This window comes from Oncorhynchus mykiss, chromosome 7 (genome assembly GCF_013265735.2).
Source record: "Oncorhynchus mykiss isolate Arlee chromosome 7, USDA_OmykA_1.1, whole genome shotgun sequence".
In the NCBI taxonomy this organism is placed as follows: domain Eukaryota; kingdom Metazoa; phylum Chordata; class Actinopteri; order Salmoniformes; family Salmonidae; genus Oncorhynchus; species Oncorhynchus mykiss.
The window spans coordinates 57,030,151-57,053,188 of record NC_048571.1 but is presented as its reverse complement, the minus strand read 5'-3'; the positions used below and the strand labels follow the sequence as shown (position 1 = coordinate 57,053,188).

The 23,038-nt window shown below is 42.3% G+C and overlaps 2 protein-coding genes across 3 annotated transcripts; one reads left to right on the top strand and one right to left on the bottom strand.

Annotated features, from left to right (window-relative positions):
• Window positions 1-303: 303 nt before the first annotated feature.
• fbxo2 (F-box protein 2) lies at window positions 304-6,689 on the bottom strand. The gene is made up of 6 exons (XM_021609821.2): window positions 6,532-6,689; window positions 1,877-1,948; window positions 1,607-1,733; window positions 1,321-1,413; window positions 1,088-1,226; window positions 304-1,009 (listed from the first exon to the last, which is right to left on the bottom strand). Exons 2-6 carry the CDS (start codon window positions 1,911-1,913, stop codon window positions 875-877), a joined length of 531 nt encoding a protein of 176 aa, XP_021465496.1. The 5' UTR covers window positions 1,914-1,948; window positions 6,532-6,689; the 3' UTR covers window positions 304-874.
• A 36-nt stretch (window positions 6,690-6,725) lies between these two features.
• On the top strand, window positions 6,726-14,765 carry phf13 (PHD finger protein 13). 2 transcript variants are annotated; one of them, XM_021609820.2, is made up of 5 exons: window positions 6,726-7,023; window positions 11,117-11,221; window positions 12,626-12,823; window positions 12,926-13,373; window positions 13,523-14,765. In XM_021609820.2, the coding sequence occupies exons 1-5, from the start codon at window positions 7,009-7,011 to the stop codon at window positions 13,753-13,755; spliced, it is 999 nt and encodes a 332-aa protein (XP_021465495.2). In that variant the 5' UTR covers window positions 6,726-7,008; the 3' UTR covers window positions 13,756-14,765. The 2 variants fall into 2 exon arrangements, with proteins under 2 accessions (XP_021465495.2, XP_021465494.2); XM_021609819.2 differs by lacking the exon at window positions 6,726-7,023 and adding an exon at window positions 9,727-10,270.
• Window positions 14,766-23,038: the final 8,273 nt, after the last annotated feature.

Genomic DNA, 23,038 nt, shown 5'->3' with positions numbered 1-23,038 from the left:
ACTCCTATGCCCCTTCATGATGACAGCTTTACATTGCTCTAGAAATGCCTCTTCTCCCATAATGACTCCATCATGTCACGCAAACACATACATGTAGAGACAGAGATGCACGCATACATACCAATGTGTTCCACAGACAGATTCTGTGCGAGCGTGTTGATCCTGAAAGGAGAGATCAGATTGCAAAACTCCTCTTACAATGGAAGTACATCTTATGGCAAATTAAGACATGCTATGACGGCTTTATGATTTACCTACATGGATATTAAGTTGAAAATGTAATACAGGAACAGACTAGGCAAATCCTTGATTGATTGACTTTATTTGACTCATTTGCATTGTGAATAACCTGAAAAGTGAACCTGGTTAGTGTGATTTTGATACAGTTCGGATCAAAAAATAATGCATATGTTACAATTCTAATCTGAGGTGTTACAGCCATTCTAATCATTGGTTACAACCTCTGTATGTATGATCAGTGATCACTCTGCAATGAGCCCTTACACACCACTTAACCTAGAAAAGAAACCACCAGAACAAACCATCTGTCTATAGGTAGCAGTTAGTAGACCCTCACTCAATCTCATTTAGTGTTAGTCATTTATAACTCATTCATAACTGTTTATAAAGCTACACTGGGAGAATATTTCATCTGTATACTATAATGGTTTCCACAGTGTTATTGAGCACTAAGGGTCCAAGCTTGCAGGTCTTGCTCATGCCATACGTTTCTGAAGCAGCTATTGAGTGGATACTACTGTATTTACTGCTATGTAAGGATGGTGCACAGGGCATCGCTGGTCCTCTAAAATCCTCCTTTTTGTCCTCAATTTCCCTCTCTCCTCCTTTCCATACCTGCCACCCTCTGCCCCTCTCAGGTCTCTACAATAACAGAGCTCCCAGTGACTCGAACGCCAAACCAGCCGTCCCAGTACTTGGTGTCCTGTCCTCCATGTTCAAACGAGATGAAGCGCAGGCCAGGACCGTAATCATTGAAAGTGTGGTTCACCTGGAAATAAGACAAAAATTTGAAATGGATGTGACGAGAAGTGATCATATTATGCTATTTTGAGCTTTCCCACGATACCTGTTTCCAGGAGCAGTCATCACAATCTGGGTCCAGGGTGACTGATTCTGGTTTAAATTCCTGAAGAATTTCCTCATTCTCATCCAACAGACACACTGTCAACTGGTAGGTGCACCCACAGTCTGTCCTCCCACTGTACCTACATATACACACACACATTTCTTGCTGGTGTTAGCTGAACTGAAACGGCTGTCCTAAACGATATGTGGATGTCTGTTTGCATTATGTCTCACCAGTCTGCCACACTCACAGCTGGCTTGGCAGCGAGGTCATCAGGAGCGTAGCCCTCTGCCACTAGGTCAACCACCTGCCTCTTCAGACACAGCCTAACACACAGAGAGACACACCCCACAATGGTTTTAAAAGCGCTGATTGGTGTAAGGGAGTTTCCACCATATTTCCTGCACTACTCCAATCCTTTTTTATCCATGAACGATTGCATACATCAGAGAGGAGGATATTGAATTGGACAGCAGTCTATACACAGGCCCCATTTTGTGACCATGTTCAGTTACTCACTCAAAGGAGGTGCTGAAGTATTTGGTCACTCCATCATCACCGAAGTTGTAGCCACAGTCTCCCGGCATCTCTTCCACCTGCCATTGGCTTCCGCCATTCTCTGTCAGCTCCCAGAATTCCATCTGCTCTGGGAGGAAAGTGTTGAGTCACTCTCTGCCGACACCATCTCAACAGTCAAATGAGAGTCACTCCTCTGAAAGCACTATGGAGAATGCCTATTGGAAATGTGCTTTCATCTATCCCTACAGACAGGCAGATGTGTTCTTATACCTTCCCCAGCTGGGTTCTTCAGTAGATTCCTGGCCATGCCTGGAGTTGGTGGGGTGGCTGTGGAGGCAGTGTCTGCATGACAGGGAAATACACACACACACACACACACACACACTTATTTGTTATTCTTATACATATATTTTTTAACTGCATTGGTTAGGGGCTCGTAAGTAAGCATTTCACTGTAAGGTCTACTACACCTGTTGTATTCGGCGCATGTGACTAATAAAATGTTATATGATACAGTTTTTTTGTGTTCTGTTCACCCCTAATGTCCATTTTGTTTTGTGGATTGGGCAAGGGGTTCGATGTAGAGGGAAATGAGGAGTGGGGATAGTAGGCAACCTTGTCTTGCTCTCCTTTCTATGTTTATTTGATAGTTGTCCATTTACTTCCACTTTAGCATGAGATTTGCAGTATAGAGTTAGGATGATTCTACTTGATTCGTTAAAGCCACATTTTTCCATTGTGGCATAAAGAAGTCCCAGTTTAGAGTCATGCTTTTTCCACATTGAGGCTTACTAGAGATATATTGTCTATGTCTATAGTAATTATGATATGGAAGGTTCTTATTATATTGAGTTTGTCTATTTTGTATGAAGCCAGTTTGATTTAGGTTGACAGGTAAAAGGTACTAGGTCTCAGCCGTATCATTTAGGGTCAATATTGAAGACAAAGGTTGGTCTAGACCAGGGATGTGAACCTGGCAGCCCCCCTTTTGTAGACTTAAGGACCAATTGTTTTGGAACTCAGTTTGGTTCTCAACTTACTGTTGAGAGTTAGAATAATAGAATATACAAGGTGCAATTTTGAAATGTGGTTGTACATCAGCAGTCACTCAATTAGCCCAGGTCAGCAGAACATTTTTAGATACTCTAGCGGCCAGCTAACCTATCAATCTAAACTTGATGTAAGCATGGTCGAATTACTGCAGTGGGTTGGGCCCATTGATCATCAGTTATCACATTAAAAATGGCAAACATTTGCCTCCAGCCTATGGGAAAATGTGTGGAATTGCAGCAAATATTTTGATACTATTCCTGGGGTCCACAAAAAAATAAAACAAACATGACAAGTAACAAAACACTGATAGTCACATTTAAAATACAAACAATACAAAATAATACAATCAACACAACTAAAACTATGTGTGTGTTTGTCTCCTCACAGTCTCCGCCGTTCCATGAGATGTTGTTTAATCCGTTTTTTAAAGGTAATTTTACTGTGCGTTGCCGTGACTTAGTTTTGGACTTGGGGACGGTGATGAGACCCTGATGGCATGTCTTGTGGGAAATGTATGTGTGTTTGAGCTGAATGTTATTTGATTATGCAGACAACAGTAATATTTCTCATAAAACTAGAAGAGATGCAGTTAATCTCATCAGCCCTCAACTTAGAAAGACTGGCATGCATGTTTTTGATGTTCGTTCTGTAGGGCTCCTTAAGTGGTGCAGCGGTCTAAGGCACTGCATCTCAGTGCAAGATGCGTCATTAAAGCCCCTGGTTTGATTCCTGGCTGAATCACATCTGGCCTTGATTGGGTGACCCATAGGGCGGCGCACAATTGGCCCAGCGTCGTCCAGGTCTAGCCGGGGCAGGCCGTCATTGTTAATAAGAATTTACAATGCTGCTCTGGTTTCTAGATCTCGCTTTGCTGCACTTGAACATATTACCGGACATAAATCAAGACGGGACAAGACCAGGACAACTAGTAGAGTTGATTTGTGTCAAAAACTCAGAACATCTTTTTATAAAGAGGGGTGAATTTTATGTGGATATATTGAAGCAACATCTCAAGACATCAGTCAGGAAGTTAAAGTTTGGTCACAAATGGGTCTTCCAAATGGACAATGACCCCAAGCATACTTGCTAGCAGGGTTGTGGCAAAATGGCTTAAGGACAACAACGTCAAGGTATTGGTGTGGCCATCACAAAGCCATGACCTCAATTCTATAGAACATTTTTGGGCAGAACTGAAAAAGCGTGTGCGAGCAAGGAGGCCTGCAAACCTGACTCAGTTACATCAGCTCTTGTCAGGAGGAATGGGCCAAAATTCACCCAACTTATTGTGGGAAGCTTGTGGAAGGCTACCTGAAACATTTGACCCAAGTTAAACAATTTAAAGGCAATGCAACCAAATACTAATTGAGTGTATGTAAACTTCTGACCCACTGGGAATGTGATGAAAGAAATAAAAGCTGAAATAAATAATTATCTTTACTATTATTCTGACAATTCACATTCTTAAAATAAAGTGGTGATACTAACTGACCTAAGACAGGGAATTTTTACGAGGATTATATGTCAGGAATTGTGAAAAACTGAGTTTAAATGTATTTAGCTATGGTGTACTGTATCTCTCCATATCTTCACAACAATTTTGTCATTATGCGAGTCGTCCAGCTATGTTGTTATCGCTCATGAGTGTGCAGATCAGCATTAGGGGTAAGGTAATAGTACTGTTTCCTCTCTCTCACATACAAACCTCTACAGTGAATGTATGCCACTTCTTTGCGGATACGCCCCTGGCACAGAGCACAGAGCGAGCGGTTGCCTGGGTACCCAGCACTGGGCAACTTTTATGTTGGGATCAGTTTGTGCATAGTCCTTTGAATAGATGGCTTTGAGTTAGACCCTGGGAGATCTCACTGGATAGAGATTCTCACAGGAAAACACTGTGCAGCCATTCTTCTACAAGTATGGTACACTGCACATTCTATGTAGTGAATAGATTGTGGGTGTATGGGGAAGGGAATGGGATGTAGGAGTTGGACATATGGTTGAGGAGTAAAGTGGGGACAGTAATGTATAATACCATGGCTTTACACAACTAGAGTACATCTCAAAGTGGTGTCCTTTCCTCATGTTCCATTGCAGATGAGATGAAACCACTTTAGACTACTGAGGCGCACCCTGAGTACCAGTGACACGGTACTGTATGTAAAGACTCAGATGCCCATTGAGATGCAGAGCAAAATACATAGTACCACGCCCCAAACTCATCCACCCTACCCACCTACTGAAAATGCCTATGCAGCACCCCTTCCCCTCTCCCAGAGAAATAATAATTATACTGTACACTGGCCTCCTATACTATCTTACATCCTTTGTTTTATCTCCCTGTCTAGATCATGAAAAATGTGGAGTATCTCAATACGATGTGCAAGTGATGTCATCCTACTTTCAGGTCCCCTAATCTTTCGAATGGGCTTGACAATTATATCATCAGATTCATGAACAGTCATTTAAAATATATGAATGTTTGTGAATTAATTTACTTCTCAGATGCCTTTTATTACGTGTTTGTGCTGAAGACCACTGTGATATGTTTTTGCCCATTGAATACCACTCAAAAAGCCTACAAAGGATACTTCCAAGAAAACTTGTCACTTTATTATCGTATAGTCTAAAGTGGCTTCCTCTCCTCCTTTCATTTGCACTGACTACCTGCACTGGTCTGAAAACACAGGCAAGCTGACATCAAGCATTTGTTTTCATGTGTACAGTTCTCACAATAATAGAGGTGAAAAACAGGAGAGCAGCACACCACTTAGACCAGGGATCATCATTTTTTCTTGAGCAGATGGTCGGGGGCCGGGAACATAATTACAAATAATTTGTAGACTGCTAAAAGCCCAAATGGATATAATGTTTTACTGAAACATAATCATTTCAAACCTTGCATACGATAAAGTGTCTCTATTATGCATGGGAATACTTGGGAACAGATTTCTTAAAATCACTTGGAGCTGATTTCCTGGTGTTTTTACAGTCTTTTATGCCCAACAGTGAAAATTCCACAAGTAAATTGATGCTGTGTGACACCCTCAGCCCTGCTTTGAGTGCTTAGAAAAAGTTATTTATAAATCCCAATCCAGCATTATCAGTGCTCCATTCCGTTTTTTCAAAATTTACCGGTCCATTGCATCCAGTCAGCCCCAGAAATGCTCACTTAATACTCTGTCTGCTGACAGGGTATTAAGCACTGTAACAGTAATCCAAATGCAATCTATACGTACAGTATATACACAGGATGAATTTACACAGGATATATCTACTGCTGTACATATCATTCTTAGTATATTCGAGTGAGCCATGTCAAGAATCTAGTATATAAATTAATATGCGGATTGTATACACAGTGTAATTAAAATGCAGTCAATGTACATTAGCAGAAATATTAGAATGAGCTATGTTGAGAATACAGTAATAAAGTGATAGCATAACCGCGATAAACACGGGACCCTGCATTGAAATGGAGGGTAATGGAGATGGGCACTGCATAGATTTTCAATTGGTCAGAATGACAACCAACCATGATACAGTACGTCAGGGCAGATCCGCAGCCAAAGATCACCTCAGGCCAAAATAAAAAAATTGTAATTTACCCAAACTGGCAAAAAAAAACAAAAAAAAACTGTCTATGAGCAAACTCAAATGGTATTTTCGATAAATAAGAATAACAGTCTGCAGGAATCTGATCTCTACGTAATGCTGTCTTGCTTTTACTTCGTCACAGCTACAAGCAGAAACTACTGACTCATCTACTATACTGAGAATGGACATCCAGTCTCAGATACAAACAGACAGCAATTATCAACATTCTCTATGATAGCACACTCTGCCTCGTTGAAAAACAACCGAAGAGACTGTACCTTTTAATCACAGGCAGAAAACGAAAGATCAGTCTTCCACCACTCCCTCTCCCTATTTTTTCTCTCTCTTTGTTTAGCTGCTGCTTCTAGATCTCTCGGACACTCGAGCTCCACTGCAGGGTAGCACCGCCCTGCCTGTGTGGGTTATATAGTGAACACACACACTGCTCCTAGTGACTGTTATTCAGAATACACACACAAACTGTGCGAGAGAGAGGTTCAAACCTGGGCCCCGTGTCAGAAAGCAGGTTTAACAAACTCTGAGTTTAAACCTGAACTATGGGTTGACGAACTCTGAGCTGTCAAACTCTTGAGATTTCGGTTTCAAGACAGGTGACAACAGTTAGTTCAATCAACTCTGGGTAAAGTTAACCCTGAGTAAAGCACTTGCATGAGGAGATAAAACGCCCTCATCAATGGAACGCAGATAACATGATTCATCATGGCAACAGGAGAAAAAAAGGCTTCAACCTGTGAATGCGTTTGCAGAATGTGAGTATATATTTAAGAAAAAAAACAATACAGTAGCAGCAGCAAAAGAACGTGAGCTGTTGTGGCAGAAAATTGCTGACCGAGTCAATGCGTGAGTATTAATTGAAAAAAAGGAAAAGTTTTATCTCGAGTGTTCCACTTATTCAACATTTATGTGTGTTTGTGTGTGTGTGTGTGTGTGTAAAACGTACATGGCAGCAACTGAAGATGAAATATAAAAATATACTTCAAACAAGTAAGGTATAATTTCTTGTAATGAAATTGTGATGTTGTTTAGCCTACCCTACCTAATTAAACAGCATGCAGTGGCTACATTCAACATGTGATATATTTAAGTAGTTAGTGGAATTTTCTAAGCAAAAACAAAATACATTTTTCAGCCATCCCAACACTGCCAGTATTTAATATTGTAGAGCAATGCTGGAAATTACAATGAGGAAGAGGGTCCATTCACCTCCACAGCACAATTTACGTCAGTAAGATTGTAAGAACTGTTGTTCAGCATTGGCCCATGACCTACAATGAAACTACGTAGACCTGGTACTGTGAAATTCATTTTTTTTGTGTTCCTATAGCTCCCTGTGAAACAGCTGTACAATGTGTACTTAGAGAAACAAATTGACAAATGTAATTTCGAAGCAAAATATAACTGCTGGAACATCAGTCAAAAGGTGGTGAGGTGCCCACAGGTGGATGATTTTACTTGTTTGAACAACATAAAATAAAAAAAAACTACTGTACTGCATTTGTACTTGCAGGACATAAACAAGACTTCGTAAAAAGAAAGGCATATTGTCTTTATTTGACACTGGGGAGGTGATGGGTCAATCAGAAATGATGGAAGCATATTGTGTCTTTGACTGCTCTCCCATCTCGTGGGTCAGCGGGGTGGTCAGGATTGTTCACTGGTTGAGTAGGACATTGTTCTCCTCTAATTGTGGCAATGTTGTGGAGAATCACACATGCCACAATAATGTCACATGCCCTTTCTGGGGTGACCCTGACCCTATGAAAGCACTGGAACCGGGCCTTGAGTATCCCAATGGTCATCTCTACCCTGGCTCGTATCCTGCAGTGAGCCAAGTTATAACGTTGCTGCTGGCAGGGCTCAGAATCAGGGTAAGGGGTCAGCAAATAGGGCTGGCAGGGGTAACTAACCGAGCAGGACGCTCCTATGATAATATGAGGATACAGTTTACATTTTCAGTTGCAATAGGAGGAAACAAAATATTGTTTATAATAGGATATAGCTATAAATATATATAAACTTACCACGGGCAAAGCTAGCGCTCAGTGTACACACACAAAAAATTCACGAGTCATGCACAGACCCAGGCCACTTTGCTTCCACGTTGCTGATGATGTGGGCTGCATCATATATGATCTTCCCCATGCAGATATAACCGATGTGAAATGGTTAGAGGTTAGAGGCGCTAATAGCGTTTCAATAGGTGACGTCACTCGCGCTGAGACCTTGAAGTAGGTGTTCCCCTTGCTTTTGTGGAGCGATGGGTAACGATGCTTCGTGGGAGGCAGTTGTTGATGTGTGCAGAAGGTCTCAGGTTCGAGCCCGCTTTGGGGCTTATACAGAACAGTAATTACTTCACATCACATCTAGTGCAGTTCTTTCATTTGGAATGCTACTGTTTAGGCCTACCTGCACATTAATGCTGTAGGAATATGAGTGCCATCTATGCAGCCAATCACACCTGGAAACTCTAAAATATATCAAATTCCACATAATTGCAGGTCTAAGCAATCTCATGCTTCATACTAAATAAATCAATTATTGCTTAGACCTGCAATTATGTGGAATTTTTCTTTGCTGGGTCTGTGACAAGGAGACACCACAAAAGTGTTTCAGTGTAAGAGTCACATTTCTGACAGCCCGACAGACAGTTGCCTTGGAAATATGCCCAGCGTCAATGATGTTATATAGAAAACTCATTTTGGCAAAAAAACGAAGTGCAACACAAAGAATTTGTTCCGAACTGAGAGCATGTCCACGATGTGTCATATGAACGATATGAGAACATTGTTCAGATGAATGATCGATTGTGCAGAAAAACAGAAACGCTCAAACATCATCAGGGAATTATAAAACATCCAAGCCGGGTCTGATCACCTCCCGACGGAGATTTTTGCTGAGTTTTTGTGCAATATCAACTGGCTCTTCAAGAAAAGGACACGCCATGTCTGACATCTCCTGCAGGCTTCAGCTAAAGAGGAGGAGAAACTCAGCCAGGGTTAGTTGAAGAAAAACCTGCCAGCGAGCAGGTTTTCTTCACGGAGTATGTTGTCATGGTTACTGAACTGGCTTTGTGAAACCGAAAACTCAGTTTCCTTCAACTCTGAGTTAACTAACTCTTGAGTTTTCACTAAACCTGCTTTCTGAAACGGCCCTGTTGATGTGCCCTTGATCTAGGCGCTTAACCTTTAGTGCTCCTCTATGACGCTCTCGATAAAATAATCTGCTAAATGACAAAAATGTAAATGATGATTAAAATTTGTTGTTAGTGATGATGATGAAGGCGATGTTTTTTAAATATTTTTTTTCAGCACATTGTTGATATGTTGTTGACGAGATGATCTAAGAATGCACAGAGCACTTAACTTATTAGGCAAATTGTCTTGCTATACTTTTGTGCTAATGTTGATGTAGACCTACCGTACATATTTGTATTGATGGTTCCCTGTACCATCTCTCTCCAATCCAAACTACATTTTGCGGACCATATCAACAGTGGATTTATTAACAAATTAGAATAGCTATTCAAATGTGTTTTTTGAGTAAAATATCCCTTTAAACCTCACTTCAGCGCTCTCTTTTTTTTCGAGGTGGTTCTCTCGACCAGTCCTTTCCTGTTTGATAAGTCTGAGTCTGAGTGAGAGGCAAGCAGTTAATGGCAACGGGGACACTGACAGTGTAGCTGGCGAACCCGTTTTGTTCAAGAGATACGGCAACATTTGACTTATTTGAACTATAATGCATTACTAAGTATCTCCCGGGGTATAGGCGAAACATTATATGCAGACAGTGTTTGTTGCTAGAATATTGTAAGCTAACAGTTAGCTAGCTAACAGTGCAATGTTTTGAACGTCGATGACACCAGAATTAGTTGTGCACTTCGTTTATTGCTAGCTAATTATATTATTAGGTAACTTAGCTACATTATACCAAAAGTATCACTTTTTAGAGATGGACAACGTTACTTCATCGTCACACCATCATGCATATGAATCAGAGGTAACCTAGCTAACGTTAAGTATTTTATTAGCTAGCCAGTTATCACAATGCTAGCGCTCACTGTAACTTGTATACTGTAACTTCCTACTGTAGCTAGCAAATATTAGCTCGCTAGGTAACCATTGATAACTAGCTAGTTAACTAACTGTTTATAGCTAACTAACTAATGGTATATACGACTGACTGCTGAAAACAGGCAGTGCTTATGATCATACCGTTAGGCAGTCAGCTAGCTACCTTTCCTTGGCTTGATTAAACAACAACTCACGATTGCAGTATAACGTTAACTAGCTAGCTATTGTTTTACGGTTCATCTTGTTTTTATGTTTGAATATAATCACATTCGCAACCTGTTAACGTTAGTAATATAACTTGACATGTGCATGCATTTTTCACTCGTCTTTAACGTAATGACAGATCTGTTGTTATGCTGAAAACACGAGGTTGCATATCTAGCTAACGTTACTTAAAAACAGTGTTAGTTAGCTAGGCAAGGTTTGCCAATGTTAGCAGGCTAGCTACTCTGTCCACGCCAACGCTTAGTTAACTAGCTCCGCAACAATCGCCATCTTGGCACCGCAGTTATAAGGTATTTTACTAGGTAGGTAACAAATGAGATAATTAGTAACTGTCCTTCTCGTGTTCAACTAAATCAAATCTTCAACGCCAACGTTAATTGTAAATGTAATTTTTATATTTCCTTTTTAGTACGTTCATATGCAAGATTTTATCAATGTATTTTACAAGTGAACCCCTGCTAAGAGGGCAATCATCACAACATGTTTCTTTAATTCAGAATGTCTTAGCTAGCTTTGACCTCATGCTGATGTTATTCATGTGTTACAGGGCCAGGGGCACAGTCCACCATACAGGAGGCGGACGGTGGAGGACTTCAACAAGTTCTGCACATTTGTGTTGGCATATGCAGGCTATATCCCATATCCCCAGGAGGTGAGTAAAGGAAACCCAATCATAGTTGGTGTATGCCTTTTTTATCAACAGTCCCTTGTAGTTGACAATCTAGGTTCTTTGCTCTGAATAGTTAGGCAGAACTGTGACTGGTTATATTTCGAGGTGTGTGTGTAACACATTGTGTTGAGGTTAATGGCCAGACACCAGGGGTAGGACTTGGATGTGTGTGTAGTTTGTGGATCGTGGAGTGGCCACTGCAAGCTTTTGCTTTTTTTCTCCACAACTGTTGTGCGTGTGTGTGTTGGTGTTCCACTGCCCTCCATTCCCCCTGTGTGTATTAACCCGCCGCCCCTAACTAGTGTTGTGAATATAGATACAGTCAACAGCACATTCACTTAGTCACAATGAAAGTGCCATTTTGTTTTCCTTCAGTAAGCTACAACGTTGTGGAACTCTCAAATAGAAATAGGTTATGCTGTGTCTGTCATGTAGGAGTTATGGCAGCTCTATAAAGCATTACATTTCTATCTGAAACGTTCAGAGCGTTGCATCCTCCTGAATGCAACCCTGGACATGTTGACTGTATCGAAGTTATCCCCTCCCTCCCCGGTGTGGTGTGTTGACCCTCTATTTGATCCACAGAACTGGAGGAGGCGTGGCTTCTGGCAGCTTCCTTGCTGGGCCCCGCCCCTTGTCCCTCGCTAGCCAATCTGCTGCTGTGTCTCCTGAAGGGACACGCACCTAACACAGCCCTGCCCCCTCTCCCAGGGTAAGAGGGCCAACAAGTCTCTCCATACTCATCCCTGGCCCTGTGCTTCTTTGGCCCCTAGACCATTTACACTTGCCTCTGTAGTGTTCATAGTTTTGGAAGGACTGGATAGAATTAACAAATCTAGTGATGGCACTACCTAGTTTTCCAACAAGCTGAATTGAGCTTCTATTGCTGTCTAGCTAGCCCTGAGATTAGGATCCCTGATGGGGAAGGGGCTGGAATGGAACCAGGGCCCCCTGACCCCCTCAGCTCAGGCAAGAGGAGCAGCTTGACCCAACGGCAGCACCCTAAACAAGTTCAACCAGGACCGTACTGTACCTCATCCATAGACCTGTGCTAATACTCTGTGCTTTGTCTGTCTGACCGAGCCCCTCAGAGTAAGACAGGGTGATTTTTCATCCTTATGACCATATGCCGTGGTGTCACTGAGGCCATGTATAAAATATGCAGTTCCATATTATTGTGGAAGTGTTGTGAAGTTACTGTTGATGCCTGTTTTGGTTCAAAATGGCCTCAGATTTGTATTGGATCAGTGTGTGAGTGTGGTTTGTGGCCAATGTCAATGGATTGTATCAACAGCTTCACGCCCACCTCCATTCTCCTCTCTAAGAGTTGACTTTTGTGTAAACACATACAGGCTTTTATCACCATGTCTCTTTTTCCCTCTCCAGGACTCTCCTCTGCGTAGTAGCTCCAGCCCCCCCAACAGTACAGGCAGTACAGCAGACAGTGATGGCTGGACCCCTGTCCCTCAACCCCCCTCTTGCCCCCCACGGCCCCCCATACCCCTGCAGGACAAGAACAGGAAACGACCCCATCCCACGGGAATCCACCCTGGGGCCTCACTATCCAGCCATGTTATGAAAAATGTAAATGGAGTGCTTTTGATCCACTCACACAATTTCAACCACTAATTCTAACCTTAACCCTTTCTCATACTCCCTAACCCTAAATTAATTCCTGTTTTCCAGCATGGCCATTTAGCGTCCTCCCTGCACCCAGATGACCAGAGGAAAGCCAACCAACTGAAGAAGAGGAGGAAGGACCGGGAGAGCCAGGCCGGCGAGCCGAGCTCTGCACATCAGGCCGACGCAATGAGCCCAGAGCCACAGTTCTCCCTGCCCCTGGGAGGACGACCAATCAAAGACGAGCCTGAGGATGACTTCTTCATCCCCCTCCACCCTTCGTCCCCTCACCCCCTGCCCAGCCCCTCTCACTTCAATAACTCCTCCCCCTGTAAGCAGGAGCACAATGAGGAGTGGGAGTGCTGGGCGGGACAGGGGCTGGTGGAGGGCATGGTGAAGGTGGAGAGTGTGGAGAGTTTTACTGGGAACAGGACGGTGATCCGACAGGGGAAACAGGTGGTGTTCCGAGATGAGGATGGCTCCGGAGAGGATGAGGACATCATGGTGGACTCCGGTGAGAGAACGTTATGTAAATGCTGCAAAAAAGTTACGGAACTTATTGTTGTGATGACATTGCCTTTTTAAAGTAGCAGTCTGACAGTTAATCCCACGTAAATGTTTTAGTGATGGAACTCTGTTTCTTCCCCCCTCTCTTTCTCTCAGATGATGACTCGTGGGACCTGGTGACGTGTTTCTGTATGAAGCCGTTTGCAGGCCGGGCCATGATTGAGTGTAACCAGTGTAACACGTGGATCCACCTGTCCTGTGCTAAGATCAGGAAGTCCCACGTTCCTGAGACTTATATGTGTCAGAGCTGCAGAGGCACACTGGGCCTGGCAGACACCCGCCGCTCATACCGCTCACGCATTGGCCCCCGCAGACACCTTCTTGACTGACCCCATTGCAAACCCCTTCACCCCTCTCACCTACATTTAGACCATGCCCCATACGGTTCTAACCCCAACCCGGTCCTGTAACGCATGCCCCAGGCCAGCCCTTTCGTTTTGTCCCTGACCCCAGTCCTACCCCATGCCCCAGGCCCTTTTCCTCACCCCTATTGTGTCGACTAAGCCTACTAGCCATCCCTCGCGTTCTTCAACACCCCCAAACTAAACCGATCCGAGTGCTATTTAAGATTTATTATACATTTGACGGTTTCTCTCTGCTTCCTTCCGGACTCTGTGTGCGTAAGTCAATCACTGAATGTCTGTCTGTAGTAGTACAATAGTTGACCAGTAGGGTTGGACTCCGTAGTCTAGTCTGGCTGACCGGTTAGCTCCGACTGGATAGAGACTAGCGACGCATCTCGCATGAACAGTGGAAAGCTGTCTTCATTCTTAAACTGTCGGAGAGAATGGCCTATAGAGCTGCCACCCAACAGTGTGCATTTTGGGACGTTGGCCTTTTGCACTTATTTCATGCGTTAAAGGGGTGTGTTGACTTGCCAACCCCTTCTCCCCCAACCACCCTCTCAACTAGGTGGTTGGGGGAAGCCTTTGTCTAAAGCCTCAAGCAGAGGGTCTGTAGATAATGATGTCCAGTTCTATACTGAACAAAAATATAAATGCAACATACTGAGTAAGGAAATTTGTCAATTGAAATAAATGGATTCTATGGATTTCACATGACTTGGTCACACACACACTTAACAAAAAAAAAGGTAGGGTCGTGGATCAGAAAACCAGTTAGTATTTGGTGTGACCACCATTTGCCTCATGCAGCGCAACACATCTCCTTTGCATATAGTTGATCAGGCTGTGGAATGTTCTCCCACTCCTATTCAATGGCTGTTCGAAGTTGCTGGATATTGGCAGGAACTGGAACGCTCTGTCGATCCAGAGCATCCCAAATGGGTGACATGTCTGGTGAGTTGTATTTTTTTAACCTATTTAAATAGGCAAGTCAGTTAAGAACAAATTCTTATTTTCAATCGCCTGTTCAGATTTGCACCTTGTCAGCTCGGGGATTTGAACTTGCAACCTTACGGTTACTAGTCCAACGCTCTAACCACTAGGCTACCCTGCCGTCCCATTCTGCCATGTGCAGGCCATGGAAGCTTCCAGGAATTGTGTACAGATCATGGGGCCGTGCATTATCATGCTGAAACATGAGGTGATGAATGGCACGAAATGGGCCTTGTCACAGTATCTCTGTGCATTCAAATTACCATCGATAAAATGCAATTGTTTGTTGTCCGTATCTTGTGCCTGCCCATATCATAACCCCACCGCCACCATGGGGCACTCTTTACAACCTTGACATCAGCAAACCGCTCGCCCACACGACCCCATACATGTGGTCTCCATTTGTAAGGCCTGTTGGCTGTACTGCTAAATTCTCTGAAATTACGTTGGAGGCGGCTTATGGCAGAGAAATTAACATTCAAATATCTGTAAATTGCTCTGGTGGACATTCCTGCAGTCAGCTTGCACGCTCCCTCAAAACTGTGTTGTGACAAAACGGCACATTTTAGTGGCCTTTTATTGTCCCTAGCACAAGGTTCACCTGTGTAATGATTATACTGTTTAATCAGCTTCTTGATATGCCACATTTGTCAGGTGGATGTATTATCTTGGAAAAGGAGAAATGCTCACTAACTGGGATGTAAATACATTTGTGGACCAAATTTGAGAGAAACACACTTTTTGTGCGTATGGAACATTTTTGGGATCTTTTATTTCAGCTCATGAAACATAGGACCACCACTTCACATGTTGCATTTATATTTTTCTTCAGTACAGATAAATGGAACGCGTTCAACTCTTTCTTTCAATAGACAGAGCTTGAAATGGTGCTCTAGACAACCAAGGAATTATCCCATATGACAAACATGTAAAACAGGCATCACTTGATGCGTTTCATATCAACACTTCTCCATCAAGTGAGTGCTGGCCATAGACAGTGAAAATTAATATTTGTGTCATTCTCAAAACGTTTGGCCACGGCTGTACAAACACACATACACTGAGTGTACAAAACCACTCTTTCCATGACAGACTGAAGAGGGAAAATCCAGTTGAAAGCTATGATCCCTTATAGACGTCGCCTGTTAAAACCACTTCAAACTGTTGATGAAGAGGAGACAGGTTAAAGATGAATATTAAGCCTTGAGACCTGGATTGTGTGCTGTTCAGAGGGTGAATGGGCAAGACAAAATATTTAAGTGCCTTTGAACTGGGTATGGTAGTAAGTGCCTGTTGCACCAGTTTGAGTGTGTCAAGAACTGCAACTTGACACAACTGTGGGAACCATTGGCATCAACATGGGCCAGCATCCCTGTGGAACGCTTTCGACACCTTGAGTCCATGGCCCGGACAATTTTTATGTATGTATTTTATTTAACTAGGCAAGTCGGTTAAGAACACATTCTTATTTACAATTACTGCCTACCCCGGCCAAACCCTAACAACACTAGTCCAATTGTGGGCCGACCTTTGGGACTCCCAATCATGGCCAGTTGTGATACAGCCTGGAATTGAACCAGGGTCTGTAGTGACACCTCTAGCATTGAAATGCAGTGCCTTGGACCGCTGCGCCACTCGGGAGCCGCAGAATTGAGGCTGTTCGTAGGGCAAAAGGGGGGAGGGTGCAACTCAATATTAGGAATATGTGCCTAATGTTTTGTACACCATGTATATATGATGCAGTTTCTGGTCCCTTTTTCTGTTCATAGGTTGCACCTCAGTCACTCGGTTGTCATGCCATTGTTATGAACGTTCTAAAGCCGCCCTCTGCTGGCGGCGCCATAGTGGTGATAAACCCAATCATTCTGCAATAGGCAAACTATTTTGCCTAAATTACTCTATCGCCTGGGAAAAAAAGTTTATTTCTAAAGTAGTCAGATATTTAGTAGGAAATATTGTCATGTCATTAGCTAGCAAAGTTAGTCAAAAATAGCTAGCAATTCTAACGTTAGCTCGGTGGCCTCCCCTCAATTTTAGCCTGCTAGCTAACGTTGTACTGCATCTAAAGTCAATCTGGCGACATCCGACTGGTGGCAAGGGGGGTTTCTACTAATTATTTGCCTCCATTTGAATGTAATTGTATTTCCAAGCCACTGTATTGCACTTTTAATGAAATAATCAGCACTCATTGACGATGCGTCTAGTAGAATGTGCTCAGTCGGGCATCAGTCTGAAACGAATGTTCAAAACAACATTGTGACGAAACATCGAATAGATTATTAGATCAGTTAGTTCTTTCTCCTGGACCAGGGTACCTGCCGCCGTCCTCCTCAATCAAAGCTTTTATCTCTTCAGTTAGAACATTGAAGAACAACTATTTGTGGAAATGAGTTCCTTCCTGGCTGTGTTTCCAGAAGCCATTTCAGTTTTACATTTTATGAAGAGTTCAGATTATTTTTCCACAATTAGAGCCAGGTAACTGTTGGAAACAATCACTCATTGAATTAAGCTCCACTCACAAACACCACCATGTCGGGAACAGTTGAATGGTCCTGAACAGACCCCAGTCGGTTAATGGGTACACATTGATGTGGCTTTGAAGAGAGCCCTGGGTGGAGACTGGTTTTGGTGGGTGAAGAAAATGCATTAACATGTGTGGTGAGTGAAAGCGCACACGTAGCCATGTAAAGTGATGTCATTGGTCCGGTCCAGAAACAAGCCCCTATCCCCAGGCATTTCATGTAAAGTGCCCTTGGGAGCAGGGGTCAGAGGTTGTTTCTGGACAGCCATTGTCTCTGCCCCTTGGTTCTCAGTCCCCTCAGGTTAGTCCTATAGGTTAGAGAGCAATGGGGCCAATGTAGGATTTATTCAGCCATCAATCAATGCATTATCAAAACCATTGCGCAAGTGTTTTAGGGCTCTATATATGGGGTGTTTTGGCTTTCTGAGCTTTTCCTGACCATGTGACCCGACCACAAAACAAGTTTTATAGGCTATAACGAGGACCCAGAATTGTTCATGGTCAGGACAACTCCTGACCCTACACGTCTCCTTCTGGTGTACTCATTTGCACAAATCAGTATTTAATCTCTCACCTGATCACTACCAGGCTCGCTGGGGTTTGATAATGATCACTACCAAGCTCGCTGGGATTTGATAATGATCCCTACCAGGCTCGCTGGGGTTTGATAATGATCACTACCAGGCTCGCTGGGGTTTGATAATGATCACTACCAGGCTCGCTGGGGTTTGATAATGATTACTACCAGGCTCGCTGGGGTTTGATAATGATCACTACCAGGCTCGCTGGGGTTTGATAATGATCACTACCAAGCTCGCTGGGATTTGATAATGATCCCTACCAGGCTCGCTGGGGTTTGATAATGATCACTACCAAGCTCGCTGGGATTTGATAATGATCACTACCAGGCTCGCTGGGGTTTGATAATGATCACTACCAGGCTCGCTGGGGTTTGATAATGATCACTACCAGGCTCGCTGGGGTTTGATAATGATCACTACCAGGCTCGCTGGGGTTTGATAATGATCACTACCAGGCTCGCTGGGGTTTGATAATGATCACTACCAGGCTCGATGGGGTTTGATAATGTATTTTGGAGTTTCTGGAGAAGTGTCTTTCTTCAAGCTGTTTGCATTTTGACTGTGTTTGGAATTTAAGCTTTTTCAAATATTCATGTTTTCACCAGTTGTCAAGTCTAAGCTTGCTGATGTGTACATATTGTTGTTTCTTGTCGACCTCATATAAAGTACCTTCAGAATGTATTCATACCCCTTGACGTATTCCATGTTTTTGTTGTTACAGCCTGAATTGAACATCTATTTTTTTTTTCTTACCCTTCTCCAACAATACCCCATAATGACAAAGTGAAAACATGTTTTTAGACATCTTTGCTAAGTTACTGAAAATGAAATATTTCATTTACATAAGTATTCATACTCCTGAGTCAATACTTTGTAGAAGCATATTTGGCAGTGATTCCAGCTGAGAGTATTTCTGGGTAAGTCTCTAAGAGCTTTCTCCACCTGGATTGTGCAACATTTGCCCATATTATTTTCAAAATTCTTCAAGATCTGTCAAATTGGTAGTTGAGCACTGCTAGACAACCATGTTCAGGTCTTGCCATAGGTGTTCAAGTAGATTTAAGTTCAAATTGTATCTCGGCCACTCAACATTCACTATTGGTAAGGAACTTTAGTGTAGCTTGGGCCTTGTGTTTTTAGGCTATTGTCCTGCTGAAAAGTGAATTAATTTACCAGTGTCTGGTGGAAAGCAGACAACCAGGTTTTCCTCTAGGAGTTTGCCTATGCTTTTCTCTATTTTGTTTTAATTTTCTATGCTGAAAAACTTCCCAGTCCTTAATGATTACAAGCATACCCATTACATGATGCAGCCACCACTATGCTTTAACATATGCAGAGTGATACTCTGTAATGTATTGGATTTGCCCCAAACATAACACTTTGTATTCAGGACAAAAATGTAAATGTAATTGCTTTGCCACATTTTCATTTTCTTTTCACTATGTCAATTAGGTTAGTATTGTGGAGTAACGATCAACAATGTTGTTGATCCATCCTCAGTTTTCTCTTATCACAGCTATTCAATTCCGTAACTGTTTTAGAGTTACCATTGGACTCACGGTCAAATTCCTGAGCGGTTTCCTTCCTCAACTAAGTTCGGAAGGACACCTCTGTTTCTCGTGACTGGGTGTATTGATATGCCATCCAAAGTGTCATTAATAACTTCCCCATGATCAAAGGGATATTCAATGTCTGTCTTTTCTTTTTTTGCCATCTACTGATAGGTGCCCTTTTGCAAAGGCATTTTAAAATATCTCTGGTCTTTTTTGGTTAAATGTGTTTTGAAATTCACTCTGAGGGACCTTACAATTATATGTATGTGTGGGGCACAGAGATGAGGTTGTCATTCAAAAATTGTTAAACACTATTATTGAGTGAGTCCATGCAACTTGTTGTGACTTGTTAAACAAATGTTTACTCTAACTTTTTTAGGCTTGCCATAACAAAGGGTTGTCTACTTAATGACTCAAGACATTTCAGCTTTTCATTTTTAATGAATTGGTAACATTTTTTAAACTATTCCACTTTAACATTATGGGGGTGTACCAGTGACAACATATCTAAATGTAATCTATTTTAGATCCAAAGTGTAACACAACAAAATGTGGAAAAGGTCAAGGGGTGTGAATACTTTCTGAAGGCACTGTAAGCCATAGATCAATGTCACTGTCTGACTGACTGTTAGACATACACCTATTGAATGCTTGTCTGGGCTGGGCTTTCTAGCAAGCAAGAGCAATGGGTTGGTTAGTTATTACTAACTACAGTTAATAAGATGAATATGGGTTACTGATAAGTCAGTCATACTAGAACAATTTCTTTCTTTAAAAAAAAAATGTAAATGTTTCAAAATATTTAGGAAAGTTAGCATTCTAACTCATTGATCCCGCTTTGTGAAACCCCCTTACTGAGAATGTGGTGTCTGGTGCAAACTGTTTCTGTGAAACTGTATTGTAAATAAAGATTTAATGAAGATTTTAACCCCACCTTTCTAGGTCTCCTCATTGTTCCTGTACTTGACCACTATCCTGGGTGCGAGTCAGTTTCTGCTGTGTTTGGCTTGACCATAATGGAGTAGACAAAAGCATGAACAGTTCTGGGACCAAGCTCTGACATCACTAATGTAGTTTTTGTCTTTAAACAAATACGCGAGTCAGTGGCTCATCTTTTTCTTTATTGTAATATCTTTACATTACTACAACGTCCATTAGCTCCACACACACACATTTTAGACAGTTTGGGTCATGGCTAGGGCAGGAATGTAACAGTGGCGAGTAGTCTCTCTGTTGACCTCAGGGTGGAGCCAGAGTGGCTGAAAGAACAGTGATGAGTGGGTGACTAGTGGCAGGGCCGACTAATATGGAGGCTAACGGCACGAGACGGGGACATGATGAGCAAACATCCTTAATGGAGGCAGCAGTGTTTAGCGTCTCAAATGGGGTGAATGTTTGCTTGTTCTTGCCTCATTCTGTAAAGGGTGTTTGAGTCAGTCAACCTCATTCACAAAATCTTAACTGGTAAGAAGAGACATGAGTACAGTTACTAACAATCCAATAACCTGACTCCGCTCTAGGGCAAAACACCTGAGAGGGTAGGTCACTTTCTGCTCGAATAGATCCCGTGTGCTGACTACACAGACCTGTACATGGGGTTTCAGCACTGTAGGATTGGGGACAGCATACAGTGGAAATGGAACAACTGTGTTGACAGAACTCCAGTTTCTACCACTGAAAAAAACCTTTTTTAACCTTTGCCTATACATTGACAAAAATGCATACAGTACATTTACTGATTTGAGTTCAACTATGTCACTCATCAATAGCCTATACAGTATATTGCCTTCACAGAAAGGACCAACACTGTCAGTCAATAATTAGTCAATGTTAAGTAGAACAGTGTCTGTTTGGTCTATCTATAGTATTAAAAACAACATATAAACAAGACAACAGGGACAAACAATATTACCATGGGAACTAAAGGTATGGCACATAACAAAGGACTGACAAATAATTACAATACTCTTCATCACCATAATTTTGATGATATATGACCAGGTCTTAACAAATAAATGTATACATAAAAGTACAATAGTCCCACTGCATCCCACTTGCATGTTTCCATTGACAATGACAGATGTACATACAGATGCTTTAGTAGCAAACTAACTCTCACAGAGGCTTTCTCATAAATGTTATATAAATCATGTATATACACCATAATGTATACAGTGCATTTGGAAAGTATTCAGGCCGCTTGACTTTTTCCACATTTTGTTAGGTTACAGCCTTATTCTAAAACTGATTAAATAATGTTTCCCCCCCATCAATCTACACACAATAACCCATAATGACAAAGCAAAAACAGGTTTTTAGAAATTTTAGCACATTTCTAAGAATTTACATAAGTATTTAGACCCTTTACTAAACTTTGGTAGCGATTACAGTCTAGAGTCCTCTTGGGTATGACGGTACAAGCTTGGCACATCTGTATTTGGAGAGTTTCTCCCATTCTTCTCTGCAGATCTCAAGAGCTGTCAGGTTGGATGGGGAGCGTTGCTGCACAGCTATTTTCAGGTCTCTCCAGAGATGTTCGATCGGAGCCACTCCTCCGAAGCCATTCCTGCGTTGTCTTGGCTGTGTGCTTAGGGTCGTTGTCCTGTTGGAAGGTGAACCTTCGCCCCAGTCTGAGGTCCTGAGCGATCTGGAGCAGGTTTTCATCAGATATCTCTGTACTTTGCTCCGTTTGTCTTTGCCTCAATCCTTACTAGTCTCCCAGTCCCTGCCACTGAAAAACATCCCCATGCTGTCACCACCAAGCTTCACTGTAGGGATGGTGCCAGGTTTCCTCAAAACGTGATGCTTGGCATTCAGGCCAAATAGTTCAATCTTGGTTTCATCAGGCCAGACAATCTTGTTTCTTATGATCTGAGAGTCTTTAAGTGCCTTTTAGCAAACTCCAAGTGGGCTGTCGTGTGCCTTTTACTGAGGAGTGGCTTCCGTCTAGCCACTCTAGCATTAAGACCTGATTGTTGGTCACCTCCCTGACCTAGGCTCTTCACCCCCGATTGTTCAGTTTGGCCGTGCGGCCAGCTCCAGGAAGAGTTTTGGTGGTTCCAAACTTCTTACATTTAAGAATGATGAAGGCCACTGTGTTCTTGGGGACCTTCATTGCTGCAGAAATGTTTTGGTACCCTTCCCCAGATCTGTGCCTCAACACAATCCTGTTGTGAGCTCTACGGACAATTCCTTCAACCTCATGGCTTGATTTTTGCTCTGACATGCACTGTCAACTGTGGGACCTTATATAGACAGGTGTGTGCCTTTCAAAATCATGTCCAATCAATTGAATTTACCACAGGTGGACTCCAATCAAGTTGTAGAAACATCTCAAGGATGATCAATGGAAACAGGATTCACCTGAGCTCAGTTGAGTCTCATAGACAAGGGTCTGAATACTTATGTAAATAAGGTACTTCTATTTTTTTTTTTTATTAATACATTTGCAAACATTTCTAAAAACCTGTTTTTACTTAGTCATTATGGGGTATTGTGTGTAGATTGCTGAGGATCTTTATTTATTTAATACATTTTAGAATAAGGCTGTAAAGTAACAACATTTGGAAAATACCGAATACTTTCCGAATTAATGACATCATTGGACATTCTCTCTACTC

Bases quoted from the DNA above. Each gene is read 5' to 3' on its own strand.
- fbxo2 (XM_021609821.2), bottom strand. From the start codon at position 1,913: ATGGCCAGGAATCTACTGAAGAACCCAGCTGGGGAAG. The intron at 1,227-1,320 runs GTGAGACATAAT...GTGTATATGTAG, and splicing joins GCTGTGAGTGTGGCAGACTG to GTACAGTGGGAGGACAGACT. The intron at 1,010-1,087 runs GTATCGTGGGAA...TCTTATTTCCAG, and splicing joins ATGACTGCTCCTGGAAACAG to GTGAACCACACTTTCAATGA.
- phf13 (XM_021609819.2), top strand. From the start codon at position 10,223: ATGGACAACGTTACTTCATCGTCACACCATCATGCATATGAATCAGAG. The intron at 10,271-11,116 runs GTAACCTAGCTA...CATGTGTTACAG, and splicing joins ATCATGCATATGAATCAGAG to GGCCAGGGGCACAGTCCACC. The intron at 13,374-13,522 runs GTGAGAGAACGT...TCTTTCTCTCAG, and splicing joins GGACATCATGGTGGACTCCG to ATGATGACTCGTGGGACCTG.